General features: G+C 41.7%; 1 protein-coding gene across 1 annotated transcript in view; it reads left to right on the top strand.

Moving 5' to 3' along the window:
* Positions 1 to 5,457: 5,457 nt before the first annotated feature.
* Positions 5,458 to 20,336, top strand: part of LOC309568992 (pregnancy-specific beta-1-glycoprotein 8-like) — a gene marked incomplete at its 5' end in the record, with an annotated part of 53,701 nt that continues 38,822 nt past the window's right edge. The window contains 3 exons of the mRNA XM_082274755.1: positions 5,458 to 5,506; positions 8,790 to 9,101; positions 10,763 to 10,927. Of these exons, the coding sequence (XP_082130881.1) occupies positions 5,458 to 5,506; positions 8,790 to 9,101; positions 10,763 to 10,927 (526 nt within the window). The remainder of the gene's footprint in view (positions 5,507 to 8,789; positions 9,102 to 10,762; positions 10,928 to 20,336) is intronic.

The raw sequence follows: 20,336 nt of genomic DNA, 5'->3' as shown, positions 1-20,336 counted from the left end.
AGAGGGAGGGGGAGAGAGAGAGAGAGAGAGGGAAAGAGAGAGAGGGGGGGAGAGGGACCAGCGCAATATATGAAAGAAATAAGGTACAAAGGAACATTTTTGAAAGTTTAGAAGGATACAGATTGATTTCTATTGCTCATTACATGTGAGTAATGAGTTTAAGGCTCCGTTTCCACTAGTGTGGACACAAAGTCGCATGACAAGTCACAGCCCATTGATTTCAATAGTACCCGTTCCCATCTATTCCCCTTTGAAAATCAGCAACTTTGAAAAGGTGCCTGCACTACTTTGATGCGACTTTGATCCAGAAAGTTTAAAGTTGGATCAAAGCTGCACTAAAAGTCGCACTCTAAATTGCACAACTTAAGAGTCGCACTAGTGGAAACTTAGCCATTAGGCTAGAGTGCAACTTTGGAGTACGACTTTCAGCGCAGCTTTGATCCAAGTTGCATTAAAAGTTTCATAAAAGTAGTGCAGCTCCTCCCATTCTGTATAAGCCCACTGGCTGCACAGGAACAGTGCCCCTCCCTGAAAGTGATGTCACTAGCTTTCAGTAACCACACCCACTTGCTGCTCTTAGACTCAACAGAAAGAGGAATTGAAGTCATGTGACAGCACTGAATACTGCAAAAGAAAGGTAGAAAAACTGGGATTTTTTTCATTTTGACACAAAAGGCTGAACTCCGCTCACATTAATGATTGCAGGGAAGAATTTATGGCTGTACTTCCGCTTTAAAGATAACATTGTTTTGATACAAGTTTTCAAAATTTTTTATTTCTCACACATAGTATTGGCATACTTCAAAATTACACCTCAAAACATATTCTGCTACTACTCCTAAGTATAGGAAGACCACATATGTGAGACTTTTCACTGCTGTATAACAGGAGGGGCCCAAAATCCAAGGAAGAGAGAGATGAGGGCGCTCTGGTGGGGTGGATTGCTGGTCCTGAGTAGCAGTGATGGGATGGCACTTCAGGAACCACTTATAAGAGGAAAGGCAACTTTGAAAGATCATGAGAAAGAAAGAGAAAGAAAGAAAAGAAAAGAGAAAGAAAGAAAAGAAAAGGAGAAAGAAAAGAGAAAGAAAAGAAAAGAGAAAGAAAAGAGAAAGAAAAGAAAGAAAAGAAAGAAAAAGAAAGAAAGAAAGAAAGAAAGAAAGAAAGAAAGAAAGAAAGAAAGAAAGAAAGAAAGAAAGAAAGAAAGAAAGAAAGAAAGAAAGAAAGAAAGAAAGAAAGGTGCCTCTAAGTGCAATATTAAAATGTTTATTGTAGAGCACAATAAACACGATTGTGCTCTAGGATAAACCTTTTATTATTGCACTTAGAAGCACCTTTCTCTCTTTCTCAAAATCCAAGGAGTACCTTCAGACTTTCAAGGGGATAAATTACACAGGTGATTTCCTGACTAGGCACTGGTACTTTCTGTACAGGCACTGATACGGGCTGTGCTGGTTGGCAATGATACTGGCTGTGCCGATGCTGGTAATGGATGAGCAGGTACTGATGCTGGATAACACTAGTTCAGGATGGCACTGGTGCTGGTGGTACAGTCACTAGAAATAGATGGCACTGGTGCTGGATGGCAAACCTGGAGAATCTCTCTCCTTCTCAAAGTGGATTTCCATGTCCCAGCTATTGTTTACATTTTGTGATCAGTGATCAAATAGTACAGAGCCACTCACTTTGGCTCTGTATCTTCTTTTCTGACCTGCACTGTCCAAAAGACAGTGTGATCCCTATGCTAAGGGCTGCTCAAAATAAATAAATAAATATATATTATATATATATATATATTTTTTTTTTTTTTAGAACAGCACACCATCCAATTAGGGTCCAGCTTCCATATGTTATTATACAGTGGGTGAATGGGGGGTGAATAGAGTAGGTTAAGCCAAAATGTTTTTCTCCTCTTCTTCGCTTTGGATGGATTGGATAAGGATTAGAACCCCTTCCCTGCTTTCCTGGACTCAGTTGGAGAGATCTAATTTCACTATTGGTGGTTGCTCTGGGCCAAAGACATTCCCAAGGTTTTTGAATATAAAATATAAACACTTCCTTGTACAGAAACTCCATTGCAGAAAGAACTCCCCATACTGGTTTCAGCCACATGATTTCACTTCTTAGTATACTGGAAATTTACAAACTGCATACTTTTAACTCCAGATATATTTTAATTACTTGAATAATTTTTTTTTTATTATTATTATTTGCAGACACTTCCCGTCTAGTAATGGCTGCATGGCATTTCTCAGGGCTGTCTAAAATATATATATAAAATCAGCACTTAAAAAAAAAAAAAAAAAAAAAAAAAAAACACAGATAAAGGCGTATCAGATGATAAGGTAGTGGTGCATGAAATCAATAAAAATAAATAGAAATATCCATAAAATACACAAGTATAATGTTAGAATTACCACTATACACCTATAATAAAGTGACTAGTGCTCCAAAAATTGAAATTCATCCAAAAGGCATGGATAGACAAGTGCCAATTTAAACAATCCTGTGGGACTCCATACATAATAAAATAAATTATTAAAAAAGTGATATAATTCAATGATAAAAATATGGTAATCCTTGAAATAAAGTTCAATGTAGGAAGTCCATGTGAATGTGCAGGGAAAAAATCTATTTAATGTATAAATCGGTGATGATCCAAATGTAAGTCAATCCCACAGTCAGAGATGTATAGTAACTAAGTAGAACTACTTCACTACTGTACTTAAGTACGGAAAGGCGGTATCTGTACTTTCCTAGAGTAGAATTTTTTTCTCCTACTTCCACTTTTACTTCACTACATTTTTTCAATGATTTCAATACTTCTACTCTGATATTTTTTTTTTTGTGCTGCATAGTTACTCTTTACAATTATAAAAATTACCACTGCCAGAACAGTAGATGGCAGGTTTCATGAAGCTCAAAACATGTGTTTTATCAGCGCATACGAAAATAAATGCTACTGTATGTATAAATAAAAGCTGCATTTGAAATAATAAAAAACAATATGATGTTCAAACTTTTGACTTCTTTCTTTAATAACTACATAGCACAGTACTTGTACTTTTACTTTCAGTACTTGAGTAGCATTTTTTTTTTCAAAACTACTGGTACTTTTACTTTCAGTACTTGAGTAGCAAAATTTAAAAAAAACTACTTGCAATACTTAAGTACAAAAAATGTTGAATACTTTAGTACTTCTACTCAAGTCACTTTTTGATCGAGCACTTCCACTTCTACTCAAGTCACTTTTTGATCGAGCACTTGTACTTTTAATCAAGTATGGGTTTTGAGTACTTTATACAACTCTGGTCAACGATGTGAACAATCCAAATAGAGGATCCAACACTGAGTGCAGTGGCCGATCATCTCAATATAGACATAAACAAGTGTTTCAGCATATGCAAGAGATTCCTCTGTCACGCTCCAATGATGACCCTGGCTTCTTCAGGACGCAACTGAAAAATCTGTGTCCTCAATTCCTTACTGTCTCAAAAGGTGAGATGTTAGGGGGCCTGATATGTTATCCAAACCCTCCCCCACCCTCAACAGCGTTGTAAAAAAAAAAGTAAAAAAAATATAAAAAAATAATTTAAAAAATGTATAAAAAAGTCATTTAAAAATTGCAAAAAAAAATATTTTTTAAATGAAAAAAAAAAAAAACTAAATTAAAAAAAAAAAGTTAATTTTTGTAATTCAGGTGGGGGGAAGAGGACAGCATGTTTTACCGCACCAGGTGACACCAACCTTAGTGACGCCACTGCCCCCCTCCACCCTTCATTCCAGCACATTCCTCCCCCCCTAGTCCTGGCTCTTGCTTGTAGTCTCCATTGAAAGTCTGTAAAAGGGTGAAAATGCAGAGCACCAATGGGAGACAGAAACAGAGCATTGTCACTTTAGAACAAAAATGCCTGAACAAGGACTTTCAGGGCAGGACCACTAGGCGTTTTAATTAAAGTCGCAGATTAAAGAAGATTGAAAGCGGCCTTTGGAAGTTACATTAACATTTTAAAGCCTACATGATTTTAATGTTTGGGTTTACATATGCTTTAAACCAGGAGCACTTGGGGTACCTGCTCTATATCCCTTAAGAGTAAGGAAACCAATTATGGTTTGGGCCTGAAAAAAAAAAAAAATTGCATAGTGATGTCAATGATTTTTCAGGTTTAAAGATGGTGTGTCCCGTTGTGCGGTCCACGTTCTGACGCGATTCGTCACATCCGGTGACGTTCTCAGCCTTTGAGAATGTCACCGGATGTGACGAAACACGTCAGACCGTGGACAGCACAACGTGACTCACCATTGGAACGCAAGCCGGATTTACCTCCGCTCGCCACTCTGCATGGTCGTACTGAATGTCACGGACATCAGCACAATAGATCCTTGCTGAATCATTGTTAAACCTTGCAATTTTGGGAATAAACCTTGAACTTACAATATTACACTATCTGGAGTTGTATCTTCTCCCCATTTGTAACAACCTGAGCTGCTTTATGGAACGGTGAGGAGGAAAAACCGCCAGTGGCATAGGAGGATCTTAAAGGGAACTTGCCATTAAGCGTGATTGGTCTCAATATTATAAGATATATGAGACCCACTACATTTGGTAAGTTACCCACCTTATAAATTACTGCACGGGAAGAAGGCTTCAAGCACCTGCACTTTACCAGTCACTATTTGCATTTTGAAAAGAGCACTTGCACACCTCCTAAGAAAAGGAATTTCACGGATGTTTTGTTTATCAATTATTCATACATTTATACTTTTTTGATCATTTTTATATATACTTTGGTACACAGGATAGATTTTATATAAAAATCTACACATGGATTTGTAGATATTGGATAATTGATTGGCACAAGCGTTTTGCACATTTGCACTTATATTTGTGGATTTACAGATTTATGTATATATTATTGCACAGATTTATGTTTTATGCTTTTTTATTTATATTTTAGCAAGCGTTGTAGATAGCCCTATTTTTAGGACTATTTCTTTCATTCTTACCATTTTATACTACTGCTGCTGCTATATTTTATAATTTTACACATTTTTCACTAATTTAAAATGTAATTTATATTTATATCCAATAACATTAACTACTAGGCGCGGGGAGTACACCTTTTTTCGGACAAGGGTACTTGCCTGTGCAATGTGTGTCCACCTGGCCCCTATGAGTTGCCTCTACGGGTGCATGCTACAATGCAGGAGCACAACTGGGAGACAGGTTTGGTCAATCATTTTAGCGAAGGCTGCAGATTACAAAATATTGAAAACAATTCTTGAAGTACCAGTTACAATAACCTCTCCCATCCCTCCCCTTTTCGGTCTCTTATCTTCTACATCTTCAGCAAATACAGGAAATACACCTGATATTTTTACCTGCAAGGTCACCCAGGAGTGATCAGTCTCTGAACTCCTGATCACCCACCACTCAGACCTCCACCTACCAGGGACATGGGCTATGCCTTCCTGACTGCCACCCTTCTACTTCTCGTACAGTACGGTAAGTGATCTTTTCTATCTACATAGCTTATCGATACATTATAACAGCACTTCCCAATCAGTAACATTATAACAGCACTTCCCAATCAGTAACATTCAGACTAGCGCGACACGACTTTGGGGGGCTACCTGTGAAGTCGCGTGCACCGCGACTTCAGCACGACTTGCAGAGACTTTACATAATGGAAGTCTATGCAAGTCGCTCCGAGGTCACCCCAAAGTAGTACAGGACCCTTTTTCTAAGTCGGAGTGACTTGTGTCGCTCCTATTAGAACGGGTCCTGTACTAATCAATGGACCGCGACATACCGCGACTTGTCAGGCTGACAAGCCGCGCTAATGTGAATGGACTCTTAGGGGACCAACCCAGGCCTTTTATCATGCTGCTCGGGACCCCAGAACCCAGGGAGTCCCAAAAGGCCCAGCATATACTAAGTCACTTTCAGCTGTGAACTAAGTCTTTGAACCCTTCATTCAGAAAGTGATCAGCAATGGAAGCCTTCATATTGCTATACCTAAAAATTGTATGTAAAGCCAAAACTTTTGTATAAAGTTTTGAATATTGTAGGGATGGGTTAGAACCCCCCCCCCCCCCCCCTTATCAGTTTTTGTCTGTCTGTTTTCCCATTGGAGAGATTCACCCTCCCAATTAGTATTGTAGTTATATCACTCGCGTCACTAGAGTATACAAATAAGGAGTATATAGAAGTGGATGTAATTAGTATAGAATACGGGGAAACTGCGCTAAACCCTATAGTGGAGGGCGTTGGGATCCTACCACATGTGTTTATTATGGGACAATAAAATGTGCAAAAAAATGTAAATATGGTGATACTCAGGTATTGCTATCTTGTGCCGTACAATAAAAAGATATGTATGTGAATTATGAAAAAATTGAGTCACAATAAAATATATATATATAAATAGCTTCAATTTAGAAAAATTATGGATAGCATAAATTGTTCAGCTAATAAAGTGCAAATCCGGAAATCATTGCAAATCGCGGGACGCCTGTGCGTTGCCCGTTATTTGCAATAGCACCCCAAACTCTGTGCGATGTTGCCGCGATTTCCGCCTGCCAAATCGCGGTAACATCGCGCAGAAAAAAAGTGCGGGACGCATTATGTTCCAAAGAAGCTCTTGTACTTTTTTGGACGGAATGCGTCCCGCAATTTTTTTTCTGCGCGATGTTACCGCGATTCGGCAGGCGGAAATCGCGGCAACATCGCACAGCCCGCCCGCGGTCAATACGCTGACATGTGAATGCAGCCTAATTAGTTCAAATATTAAATAGTGCAAATGGTGCATAAAGTCCTTCTTGTGCAAATAAAAAGTGCTAGTGCTTTCACATATGCAGTAGTGGTGTGACCCTCCACTTCACCTCCAGGTGGTAAATGGTAAGATGGCCCACTTACCAGATCCAGTGGATTCCTGTTGGCATACACCAGCAGAAATCTGTACAGGCTTGGGTGTTTATTCTCAGGTTGGTTCCGCTTTCCTGGGGGTACACGGGGGTCCACGGCTTACTCCTGTATGCACTCAGGATGTGAGGGAAGAAAGAAGACTCCTCATGGTGCAGACGGTATTAAAAGGATTTCCTCTTTATTCAAGAAACTTTCAACGCAATCACAATGAAAAGAACTAAGTAAAAACAAACTGGTGCCCTTAATGGATTTCCTTGCAGACTCAATGCCTTGTGGCAGTCCTTGGTGTCTGCTAGTAAGAGCCGCGCCGTACCCAGAAGTGGGGAGATGGCGTGCGGTTCACTACGCGTTTCGTCATAGAAATTACCTGTATTCCATTATAAAGATTTTGGCTTATTTATATTATTATTAGTATAATAATTAGTATATGGCCATAATTCCCAATTTTTTTTTTTTTTTTGGTGGTAATTAATAAATACTTTTCCTCCGCCAATCAGTGACCCTCTACGGATAAAAGACATTGTGAGATGTATCCGGTAATGATATGTGTTAAAAGAAAGGGGCGGAGTAGCTGAGGGCGGATATGGCTTCTTTCCCTATTTAATGAGACTGACGCAACGTACGCACAACTTCCGATGACGTAATTTCTATGACGAAACACGTCAAGTTGCAACGCGCGCTGCCTCGTTCTGGGCCCGCAGTGAACCGCACGCCATCTCCCCACTTCTGGGTACGGCACAGCTCTTACTAGCAGACACCAAGGACTGCCACGAGGCATTGAGTCTACAAGGAAATCCATTAAGGGCACCAGTTTGTTTTTACTTAGTTCTTTTCGTTGTGATTGCGTTGAAAGTTTCTTGAATAAAGAGGAAATCTTTTTAATACCGTCTGCACCATGAGGAGCCTTCTTTCTTCCCTCACATCCTGAGTGCATACAGGAGTAAGCCATGGACACCCGTGTACCCCTAGGAAACCGGAACCAACCTGAGAATAAACACCCAAGCCTGTACAGATTTCTGCTGGCGTATGCCAACAGGAATCCACTGGATCTGGTAAGTGGGCCATCTTACCATTTACCACCTGGAGGTGAAGTGGAGGGTCACACCACTACTGCATATGTAAAAGCACTAGCACTTTTTATTTGCACAAGAAGGACTTTATGCACCATTTGCACTATTTAGAATTTGAATTATGGGCTATCATTTCACCTTGTTATCATATTTAAGCACTTTAGCTGATGTATTTCACTTTGCACTTTATTAGCTGAACAATTTATGCTATCCATAATTTTTCTAAATTGAAGCTATTTATTTATATATTTTATTGTGACCCAATTTTTTAATAATTTACATACATATCTTTTTATTGTACGGCACAAGGTAGCAAAACCTGAGTATCACCATATTCACATTTTTTTGCACATTTTATTGTCACATAATAAACACATGGGGTAGGATCCCAACGCCCTCCACTATAAGGTTTAGCGCAGTTCCCCATATTGGGAGTTACATTACGTACACTTATTTGTGTGTTTTCAGCAAAAATCTTTTTGATCTACATTTGATATTTTGTTGCTGAACTTGATGCCGTTGTCTCTTCAAAACACTCTTCAACTTAACTTACAATGTTCAGGTGTGACTTGGCCCCTAGTTGGTTGCCCAGGGATCCAAATACAGGAGTTGTAATGCAGAAAAAATAGTCACATAGACTTTCCTAGTAGCCTGAATTGCCTCCAATTTTTTCACCAGTTTACTTGATAAAATGTCCTTCAATTTGTCATTGTTCACCTGTATGTTAGGAATAGCAGATTCCATACCACTTTATTATATGTTATAATTTTATGTATGTGAACTATTCATAGGCAATGGAGAAAATCTGACTATAACAAGTCCAAATCTTTCCCCAACCCTACTGACTGGAGATACCATCAACCTGACCATTTCCTACAATTTTCCTCCCAGCGTGATAATATGGACCGCCAATGGCAACGTTGTGGCTGTATGGACAAATCAAGACCAATCGATTGCTGCCAATTACGTGAAACGGCTGACACTAGGAAAACAATATGTACTTATCAACGGTTCCACCACGGAAGACTCTGGAAAATACACGGTCATGGTTAATGATGCAAGTGGCAACTCTAGCCTTCTTATATTCACTGTGGTCGTCAGAGGTGAGTCCGTTAGCTTATTTGGTTCCTTGGGAGAAGCATATAATAGGGTCCAAAAGGTGGGGTTAGCCTTTAAAGCTTACAATATAATTTATAGGATTATATTATGCAGGTCTTATGCATTAGAGCAGATGCGTAACTAGAACCTTCAGGGCCCCGGTGCAAGAAACCATGATGGGCCCCCCCGGACCCCTGGCTGGGGCCCTTCCCTTTGAGCCTGGGGCTCTTCCCACTGATCCTGGGGCCCTTTACTCTTGTAATGGGGCCCTTTATCATGGTCCTGCAGCGGAACCCTTTCACAAGTTCTGCAGTGGGCCCCCTTTCCTGCCATCTTGGGGGGTGGTGGAATGTCAGGGCCCGGTCGCAAGTGTGACCTTTGCGATCCTGGAAGTTCACCCACTGGTGTCAGTAGTTTTTATTTTTTGGTATTTTAATTTAATTATTTTTTATCATTTTATTATTTTTTTTTATAATGTCACTGACTATGACTCTGTCCATTCAGAAAAGGAAGGAGCTGGTAAATTACATATTTACTGACCCCTTCCTGGTTCTCTATTGTGACACATCCCCTGCAGCAGCCGGTAGGAGAGGGATGGGAGCACAGTAGGGGGGGGGGGACCAGGGGAGCACACAGGGGCCCAGAGACAGCAGAACACAAGTGAGCTGGATAGGAGGAGCGGCGGGGGGCAGCATACAGAGGAACCAATCTCCTCCATTTTCCTCCTGCAGCTACAAAAGGAAAAAGGAGGACAGTGATTTCTCTACATGCTGCCCCCGCCGCCCCTCCTATCCAGGTGTACAGGGAAGCTGCATGGGCCCCCTGGAGCATGGGGCCTGGTTGCAATTGCAACCCCTGCAACCCCTGCAGTTATGCCCCTGCATTAGAGAGGCACTGAGCGGTCAGACTTTTCTATCCTCGTGTAAGGTAGGAAAAATAAGAACTTCCCTGATGAATCTTTTCAGGTATTCATTGCAGGTTAAACTATGAACCGATGAAGGAAACCAATGCTTCTATTATAAGTAAGAAGACTAGAGCCCAGAAAGTGCAACTGGCTAGTGGAATAAGTAAAATGACAGTAAAGACAGAGAGGTGTAGGGGTAGACAGGGATAAAGTATAGAGACAGTAGGTGGCCATCTCGTTACCTTTGGGTGGGAGTACCTGTTCACAGTATATTATCACTGAACAGTTTTGTAAAGACATGGAACACACAGCTACAAATCAAGCAACCATGAAACATGCAAGCAGGGCCGGGACAAGGGGTGGGCAGGAGGGTCACCTGCCCTGAGAGCAATCGTTTATTGCAGGGATTTGGGTGCCCTGACCCTAATCCTAAAGGGAAGGGGGGGGGCACTGTTTGGCATCTTTGCCCCGAGCGCTGGATGGCCATGTCCCGGCACTGCATGCAACTACAGCATACGCAACTACAAAAGTGGTCAATAGGTATTTTTGTTAATTTTTGTGTCCCAGTTTCTGAATTTTAAGTTTTTCTTGGACAAACATTGACTGTACCCCTTGTTTTAACAGACAGGGTCCAGAAAATCCAAAGTATGGACACGGGCATATATAAAATGGGGGAAAATATCAGTCTGACCATCCGGTATGACGGGAATCCATTAGGAATATATTGGAGTTATAACAATACCCCGTTGGCCATTCAAACAGATGGCTATACCTACGTTTCTCCCAGAGTTCTAGGACGAATGATCCTCACAGAAAGTGGATCTCTGCTGATTTATAAGACCACCAATGAAGATGCAGGAAACTATTCTATCACTGTGACAACAACTATTGTCCCTGGCTCAGGGTCATTTCTGGTCAAATTCTATGGTAAGCAAGTTATTTTGATTTATTACACACACAAATATACAATACATACAGTATGTACACACGCATACATACAGCGCCTTGAAAAAGTATTCATACCCCTTGAAATTGTCTACATTTTGTCATGTTACAACCCAAAATGTAAATGTATTTTATTGGGATTTTATATGATAGGCCAACAAAAAATGGCACATAATTGTGAAGTGGAAGAAAAATGATAAATGGTTTTCAAAATTTAAAAAAAATAAATTAAATATCTGAAAAGTGTAGCATGCATTTGTATTCAGCCCGCTTTACTCCGATACCCCTAACTAAAATCTAGTGGAACTAACTGCCTTCAAAAGTCACCTAAAAAAAGAAAAAAGAAAAAAAAAAAAAGAATCCAAGAGTCCCTGTGTGTAATTTAATCTCAGTATAAATACAGCTGCTCTGCGAAGCCCTCAGAAGTTTGTTAGAGAATCTTAGTGAACAAACAGCATCATGAAGGCCAAGGAACACACCAGACAGGTCAGAGCTAAAGTTGTAGAGAAGTTTAAAGCAGGGTTAGGGTATAAAAAAATATCCCAAGCTTTGAACATTTCAGCACTGTTCAATCCATCACCAGAAAATGGGAAGAGTATGGCACAACTGTAACCCTACCAAGCAGTGGCGTAGCGTGGGTTGTCAGCACCCGTGGCAAGGCAAGTAATTTGCGCCCCCTAACCTGCAGGATTTTAGCACTTGAGTCTCTTCCACTAGATTAGTTAAAGAAACCCTTACCCCCTAAGCTTTAGAGAAGGGTCCCCATAGATCACCTTTTAGAGCAGGGTCCCCATAGATCACCTTTTAGAGCAGGGTCCCCATAGATCCCCCTTTAGAGAATGTTTCCCATATAATCTATGGGGACATTTCCCTAAAGTGGGGAATCTATGGGGACCCTTGCCTGCTCTAAAGGGGATCTATGGGGACCCTGGCCTGCTCTAAAGGGGATCTATGGGGATCCTGCTCTAAAGGGGGATCTATGGCATAGATCCCCTTTAGAACAGGGTCCCTATAGATCCCCCATTAGAGCAGGCCAGGGCAGGTCCCCCATAGATCCTCCTTTACAGCAGGCCAGGGTGAGGTGAGGTCCCCCATATAGATCCCCCTTACAGAAGGCCAGTGTGAGATCCCCCCGTATAGATCCCCCCTCACAGCAGGCCAGGATGAGGTGAGGTCCCGTCCCCCATATAGATCACCCCCTTTACAGTAGGCCAGGGTGAGGGGGATCTATATGGGGGACCCGGACCTCACCTCACCCTGGCCTGCTGTAAGGGGGAGATCTATATGGGGGACCTCTCCTCACCCTGCCCTGCTGTAAGGGGGGGTCTATATGGGGGACCTCACCTCACCCTGGCCTGCTGTAAGGGGGGATCTATATGGGGGACCTCGGACCTCACCTCACCCTGGCCTGCTGTAAGGGGGGGAGATCTATATGGGGGACGGGACCTCACCCTGGCCTGCTGTAAGGGGGGATCTATATGGGGGACCTCACCTCACCCTGGCCTGTTGTAAGTGAGTGACATGACACTGCAGAGCGGATGCGCCCCACCAAATGTTGCGCCCGGTGCAAGATATGGCTGTCCACCTAAACGGGCAAGGAGAGCATTCATCAGAGAAGCAGCCAAGAGGCCCATGGTAACTCTGGAGGAGCTGCAGAGATCCACAGCTCAGGTGGGAGAATCTGTCCACAAGACAACTATTAGTCGTGCGACCCACAAATCTGCCCTTTATGGAAGAGTGGTAAGAAGAAAGCCATTGTTGAAAGAAAGCCATAAGAAGTTCTGTTTGCAGTTTGCTCTAAGCCATGTGGGGAAGACAGCAAACATGTGGAAGAAGGTGCTCTGGTCAGGTGAGATCAAAATTGAACTTTTTGGCCTAAAAGCAAAATTCTACGTGAGGTGGAAAACCAACACTGCACATCACCCTGAACACACCATCCCTACTGTGAAACATGGCGGTGGCAGCATCATGTTGTGGGAATGCTTTTCTTCAGCAGGGACAGGGAAGCTGCTCAGAGTTGATGGGAAGATGGATGGAGTCAAATACAGGGCAATCTTAGAAGAAAACCTGTTTGAGTCTGCAAAAGACTTGAGACTGAGGAGGAGGTTCACCTTCCAGCAGCACAACGATCCGAAACATACAGCCAGAGCTACAATGGAAGTTTTTTTTTTTTTTATCAGAAAATTTTTTTATTACACTAAGCAGTATAACAAAAGTGCCATATACAGTGATAAAGGAAATGCACATTTGTTCATCAATCACAAAAGAAGAAAGTTATACAATAAGAAGGGATGAAATAATTGAAAAATTTCCAGGCACAACCCCTAATCATATCATACCAAAAAGAAGTTTAACCCCTGAATACACAGGGATATTTTGCAAAGAAGAATGGGCAAAAAATGTCCCTCTCTAGATGTGCAAAGCTGGTAGAGACATCCCCAAAAAGACTTGTAGCTGTAATTGCAGGGAAAGGCGGTTCTACAAAGTATTGACTCAGGGGGGCTGAATAGAAATGCACGCCGCACTTTTCAGATATTTATTTGTAAAAAATTTGAAAACTATTTTATAATTTTCCTTCCACTTCACAATTATGTGCCACTTTGTGTTGGTCTATCACATAAAATCACAAAAAAAAAAAAAAACACATTTATGTTTTTGGTTGCAACATGACACAATGTAGAACATTTCAAGGGGTATGAATACTTTTTAGAGGGCACTGTAGATGAGAAAAATATATTATATATTTTCAAGGGGTATGATTACTTTTTAGAGGGCACTGTATATGAGAAATATATATTATATATTTTCAAGGGGTATGATTACTTTTTAGAGGGCACTGTATATGAGAACTATATATATATATAAAAAAAATTATATATATATATATATATATATATATATATATATATATATATATATATAATGAAATCAGCTTCAAAATAGTTCCCTTCTGAGTTGACATACGGCTGCATAGAATGCTGCAAAAAGTTCAGAATAACACGCTGTTTACGGAGACATTTTCTTACCCAGGGTAGGAACACTCTTCTATATTCATCTATTTGTCTTTCTCCTCTCATTCTTCATTCCCGAACTATAGTGTTAGAGTCCTTTCACACAGGCTTTCCGCCCGGCGGACTCCGTTTTGCTTAGCGGGGATCGATCCGCCGATCCCCGCTGAGCAGGCGGATGACAGCTCCGTCTCCGCTTACTTTGCAGAGACGGAGCTGTCAGATCCTCACTCTCCTCTATGTGAGATTGAATGAAAATGGACCGCCTGTCCGTTTTTATCTGATTCGATCCTCCAGATGGATGGAAAATAGGGTTTCCATCCGTCTGGATTTCACGAACCACATCAGTTCGGAGAGCAGGGGGTGTCAGTAAATGTAACTGCTGACATCCTCTGCCCCATAGGGGTGCATGGAGCTTCCGATCAGGTCCGCCTGAAAAAAAGGGCGGACCTGATACAGAAAGCCCGTGTGAAAGGGTTGTCTTGGTTTTTGTTTTTTTGTTTTGGACCTCATATGCATACAAAAACATGGACACCTGCTTCTTACATTTTTGCAGTTTGGTGCATTTTTGCCGGATAGGTTTTCCATTTCTTTTGCATGTGTGCGCTATTCTTTTTTTAATATACATGTCGCTTGGTCCATAGCTGCACTGGCTTTAGATATACATGTTCAGGGTTTGCTCCCCCAATTTTTTGCTTGTTTATTATGTATTCGGTCTGACCAGACTTCTGAGGTTGAGCACCCCACACACACCTGTACTCTATCAGAGTCCACCATCAAGTAGATATAGGAGGAGTCCCTTGTATTGCATTAGCACATCTCTCCCAGCAAGGAGTGTTGTCTCCAAGGGTTAGAGAGGCTGGATTCACCCCTTTTTTATGGATAGTATAGGACCCACTGACAATGGGGTACTTTGACGTAGTGGTGGGCTTGAGCACGGTATGGCCATATGGTGGGACCAAATCCCCATTTTCATTTAAAAAAAATTTCCAGGGACACTTTGCAGCACAGCTATCAATTACCACACCCACTTCCCTGAAGCTCCGCCCACTCTGCATAATTAATCTCGCCTACTTATCAGATTATAGAGTCTACTCAATATAGAGAGAATTACAGGAGATTAAAAAAGGGAATTTCAAATTTAAGGCCACAGTAGAAGAGTTGGAATAATTCTCCCATTCAGCTGCGCTACTTCTGCGTAACATTTATGGGCAGCCTGATTAATAGGCGCTTCCAGGGACAATATAAATTACCTGGGACAGGCTCCTATTTCCAGGGACTGTCCCTGGAAAAAAGGGACAGTTGGCAAGTATGCATTTTTATTTATGGATTGTCTTCATATTTGATAGTCATTTCTTTTGCATGCGTGCGCTATTCTTTTTTAATATACATGTTTTTCATTAAAATAAGTGCATTGTACATACATTGGTGGTGAATTGTGCTATAATGTACTTTTCATTGCACACCAAAGCGCATTAGCAGGCACCCACATGTGTTGACCTACTGTTTGATGCATATTAGAACATGGGTTGACATAGGACACATGGCATGCTAAAGGCAAGATACATTGGGATGCCATTTCCATTTAAATGAAATAGCACTGCAACCCAGCGGAATGGGGGATCTTAAAATGGAAACAACTGTCCTGGTAACATACAATATAGCTATATAGAGCGAGATCGAGCAATAGAGAGAATGAGAGCAGAGTATATCAGGATATAAGAATCCAGCAATAAAAGGAGTGGTGTTTACTTGAAACGCATGGTAAAATATTATACCAGTCCACCCATAATGGATATTTTAGTGTTTAAAGGATTATGTGGAGTGTAAAAAGAATAGAACTTAAGTACCTGATGACAATCAAGACCCCTTTTCAGTAGACCTTTTTACGAGAGATAACCCCCCTGACTGTCTCACATCTAGCTCTTGGGACTCTGTTGGTGAGATATCTGCTCTGAGTTCCTGGATCTGCACACCCACTTTTCCCATTAGGAGGGGCTCCCATTAACTGTTCTAGGATTCTAGATTTTTTAAAATAATATTAAAAAATAATAGGAGGAGCTGAAACACACAAAGACACACAAAACTCCCAAGTGGAGAGAATAGAACAGGGAATCATGGCAAGGAGATCCCATCCCAGTATTGAAATACCCAAGGCATATTCGAGCAATCATGCTCAGGTCACTCTAGTATGAGCAGATCATGAAATAAGTCAACCATAACTAAAAAGCCATTTACAATTGCAGTCTGCTTATTTGGTCTGAACATGGTTCAAATTTTCATACAACATAGGAACAAATGACATTGTGAAGGTCTAATCTACAATATCTGCTTCCTCCTTTCCTCTAAACAGATGTCATAATGAATGTGACTGTGCTACAAACGCCAGTGATCGTAGAGGAGAGAACCCCAGATGTGAATCTGTTCTGCAGGGCCAATTCCGGTTCCGGATCTGTGACATGGCAAAAGGATGGTCAGCCATTGACCAATGATAGTACACACGTCTTTCTAGACCAGAACCTCAAGATATTGAATCCAAACAGGACTTTCTCTGGGAACTATAGTTGCAACATGTCTAACCCGGTCAGCTGGGATGTTGGATCCATAGGGTTCTACTGTAAGTAGAATAGGCAACTTGCTCAAAATTTAAAGTCCAACTGAACTTTCAGTTTGAATCAAAGGACATACATTCTAGGAGCATAAAGTGTTACATTTGGTATTCTTTAGAAAGCAGCCCTAGCCTGAGTAAAATGGCCTGTGCCCTGCCAGCATGCTGCAAGCAGTGGTCTCTCTACAGAAGTCTGACACATCCCTTGCTTGTCACCAATCGGCAGGAGGCATGAGCTTTGATAAATGCAGAGATATTACGAGATATTACGAGGCTTGTATACCAATGCCAGAAGCCTGGCTAACAAGATGGGAGAGCTGGAGCTGCTGATGTTTGAGGAGGACTTAGATTTTGTGGGGATAACTGAGACTTGGTTTGACAGCTCTCATGACTGGATGGCGACCATTCAGGGGTATTCCCTTTATCGCAGAGATAAAGAAGGTAAAAAAGGGGGAGGGGTATGTCTGTATATTAAGAACAGTATACAGGTAAATATGAGGGATGATATTAATAATGGAGCTATGGACGAGGCAGAATCCCTATGGGTAGAACTTCAAAGGGAAGGCACTGTGGGGAAAGTAATATTGGGCGTATGTTATAGGCCCCCCAACCTGAGGGAGGAGGGGGAGGCGGACCTCCTTTTACAGATAGGATTGGCAGCAAGGATGGGAAATGTCATTATAATGGGGGACTTTAATTATCCAGATATAGACTGGGCAGAAGGAACCGCGCATTCAGCCAAGGCTCGGCGGTTCCTAAATGTTTTGCAGGACAATTTCATGGGTCAGATGGTGAATGCACCGACAAGAAACAATGCGGTTCTTGACCTACTGATTACCAACATTACAGACCTGCTCACGGATATAGAAATACGGGGCAACTTAGGAAACAGTGACCATAGGTCAATTAGTTTCAGTATTAATTACAGTAATTGGAAACACAAGGGTAATATAAGGACACTGAATTTCAAAAAGAGCCAATTTCCCAACACTGCGCTCGCTGCTAGAAAATATCAAATGGGATAGAACCCTGGGAACAAAGAACACGGAGGAAAAATGGGAGTGCTTCAAAAGCATACTTAACAAGGGGATTGGCCAGTGCATTCCAAAGGGAAATAAAAGAGCAAAACTAAACCCTGGGTGGCTAAACTCCAACATAAAAATGCATATTAGTGCTAAAGAAAAGGCCTTCAAAAAATACAAGACTGAGGGGTCATTGGCAGCATTCAAGCATTACAAAGAGTGTAATAAGAAATGTAAAGACAAAATCAGGGCGGCTAAAATAGAACAAGAGAGACATATAGCGTAAGAGAGTAAAAAGCACCCCAAGAAATTCTTTAAGTATATAAACAGTAAGAAAGCGAGGTCAGAACACATTGGCCCCATAAAAGACAATAAGGGAGTTTTGGCCACAGAGGACAGGGAAAAGGCGGTAGTGTTAAATAATTTCTTCTCTTCAGTCTTCACAAAAGAATTGGGGGCTACACTAACCCAGCTTGTAAGGCCGAACTAAACAACACACCTCAGGAAATACCTCCATGGCTAACAGAAGATAGACTTAGAACTAAACTAGAGAAACTTAACATAAATAAATCACCGGGACCGGATGGCTTGCACCCGAGGGTTCTTAAAGAGTTCAGCCAGGTGATTGCCAGATCATTATTCTTGATCTTTAAGGATAGTTTACAGACGGGTATGGTGCCAGCTGATTGGAAAAAAGCCAACGTGGTACCAATATTTAAAAAGAGGCCGAGATATATACCAGGGTAACTATAGGCCGGTCAGCCTAACATCAGTAGTCTGCAAGATTTTGGAGGGGATGTCAAGGGACCACATACAAGACTTTAGTAATGAAAATGGTATTATTAGTAGTAATCAGCATGGATTCATGAAAAATCCTTCTTGCCAAACCAATCTATTAACTTTCTATGATGAAGTGAGCTGCCCGTGGATGTGGTGTACCTGGACTTCGCAAAGGCCTTTGACACCGTTCCCCACAAACGCTTACTGTTCAAACTAAGGAAGGTAGGTATGGACCATAAGGTGAGTACCTGGATAGAGAACTGGCTCCAGGGGAGAGTCCAGAGGGTGGTGATTAATGGGGAGTACTCAGATTGGGCAGGTGTGGAAATCGGGGTCCCCCAGGCTTCTGTCCTATGGCCAATCCTGTTTAATTTATTCATAAATGATCTAGAGGAGGGGATATCTAGCACAATCTCAGTATTTGCGGATGATACTAAACTAAGCATGCCAATATCTTCTATGCAGGATGTGGAAACCTTACAAGTGGATCTGAACAAAATTATGGGGTGGGCAACTACATGGCAGATGAGGTTTAATGTTGAAAAATGTAAAGTTATGCACCTGGGTGCCAGAAACCAGAAAGCAAGCTACTCACTGGGGGGGGGGGGGGGGGCTCTGGGTAAGTCTAGGATGGAAAAGGACCTGGGGGTACTGGTAGACAACAGGCTTGGCAGTGGCATGCAATGCCAAGCCGCTGCAAGCAAAGCCAACAGAATACTGGGATGTATAAAAAAGGGGATTCACTCCAGAAATAAAGAGATTATTCTTCCAATCTACAAGACTCTGGTCCGGCCACATCTGGAGTATGCTGTCCAGTTCTGGGCACCGGTCCTCAGGAAGGATGTGCTGGAACTGGAGAAAGTCCAGAGAAGGGCAACAAAAATAATTAGGGGAATGGAGGACATCAGCTATGAGGAAAGACTACAAGCACTGAACCTATTCTCTCTGGAGAAGAGAAGATTGAGGGGGGATATGATATCAATGTACAAATATTGTACTGGAAACCCTAGCATATGGAAAAACCTATTCAGAGAAAGGAAATACAATAAGACGCGCGGCCACTCACTAAAACTGGAGGAAAGGTGGTTTAACCTTAAAATACGTAGGGGGTTCTTCACTGTAAGAGCAGTAAGGATGTGGAATTCTCTTACGCAAACAGTCGTATCAGCAGGGAGCATTGATAGTTTCAAAAAACTATTAGATGGGCACCTTAAAGACCACAACATACAGGGGTATACAATGTGCGGTTAACAGTAGACACACACACGTCATAGGTTGAACTGGATGGACTGATGTCTTTTTTCAACCTCACTAACTATGTAACTATATTAGTTTCTGTGGCCCACAGGGCCTTGACCAGCCTGATATAGGAGGATCTATGAGATTGTGTGCCAAATAATTAGGGCATGTATGGTGTGAATTGTATCTAGGCAATCTGATTACCATCTGCATGTATTCTCTGTTTTAGCAATAAACCTCCCAATTATGTCCCAAAATGGTGACAGTTCATCCACAGGTGGGTTTAGGAGGAGGTGGTGGGAGTTGGGGAATGTCATATTTGCCCCCTACCTTTAAGCTTGTGGTTCATGTCTGGGCAATATAAAAAAAAAAAAAAAAAAATGATATGCAGTACATCTGTGCTAGACATGCACATTTCCATGTGTTTTGTCTCTTTATATATGCTGCCAGGGAACAGAAAAATATCCCATTGATCTACCATTATATTTCTGTTCAAGTGGACAACTGTTCCTCTGCTACACTGAAATCTCAAGCATATCCTGGTGACTACGTCAAGTTTAGGGCAGGGCCTACTCACCTTGCACGTGAGGGTACCTTTTGGCCCCGTTCACATAGGGGCGATCCGACTTCCAGGGGCGACCTACGAGGTCGCGGTTCAATGTTATGAAGTCCATGCCGGCCGCTCCGGGTCGCCCCAAAGAAGCTCCGGACATTTTTCTAGGTCGGAGCGACTT

This window comes from Pelophylax lessonae (genome assembly GCF_965119305.1).
Source record: "Pelophylax lessonae genome assembly, chromosome: 12".
NCBI lineage: Eukaryota > Metazoa > Chordata > Amphibia > Anura > Ranidae > Pelophylax > Pelophylax lessonae.
The sequence above is the reverse complement of the archived record's forward strand: the minus strand, read 5'-3'. Positions and strand labels throughout refer to the sequence as shown.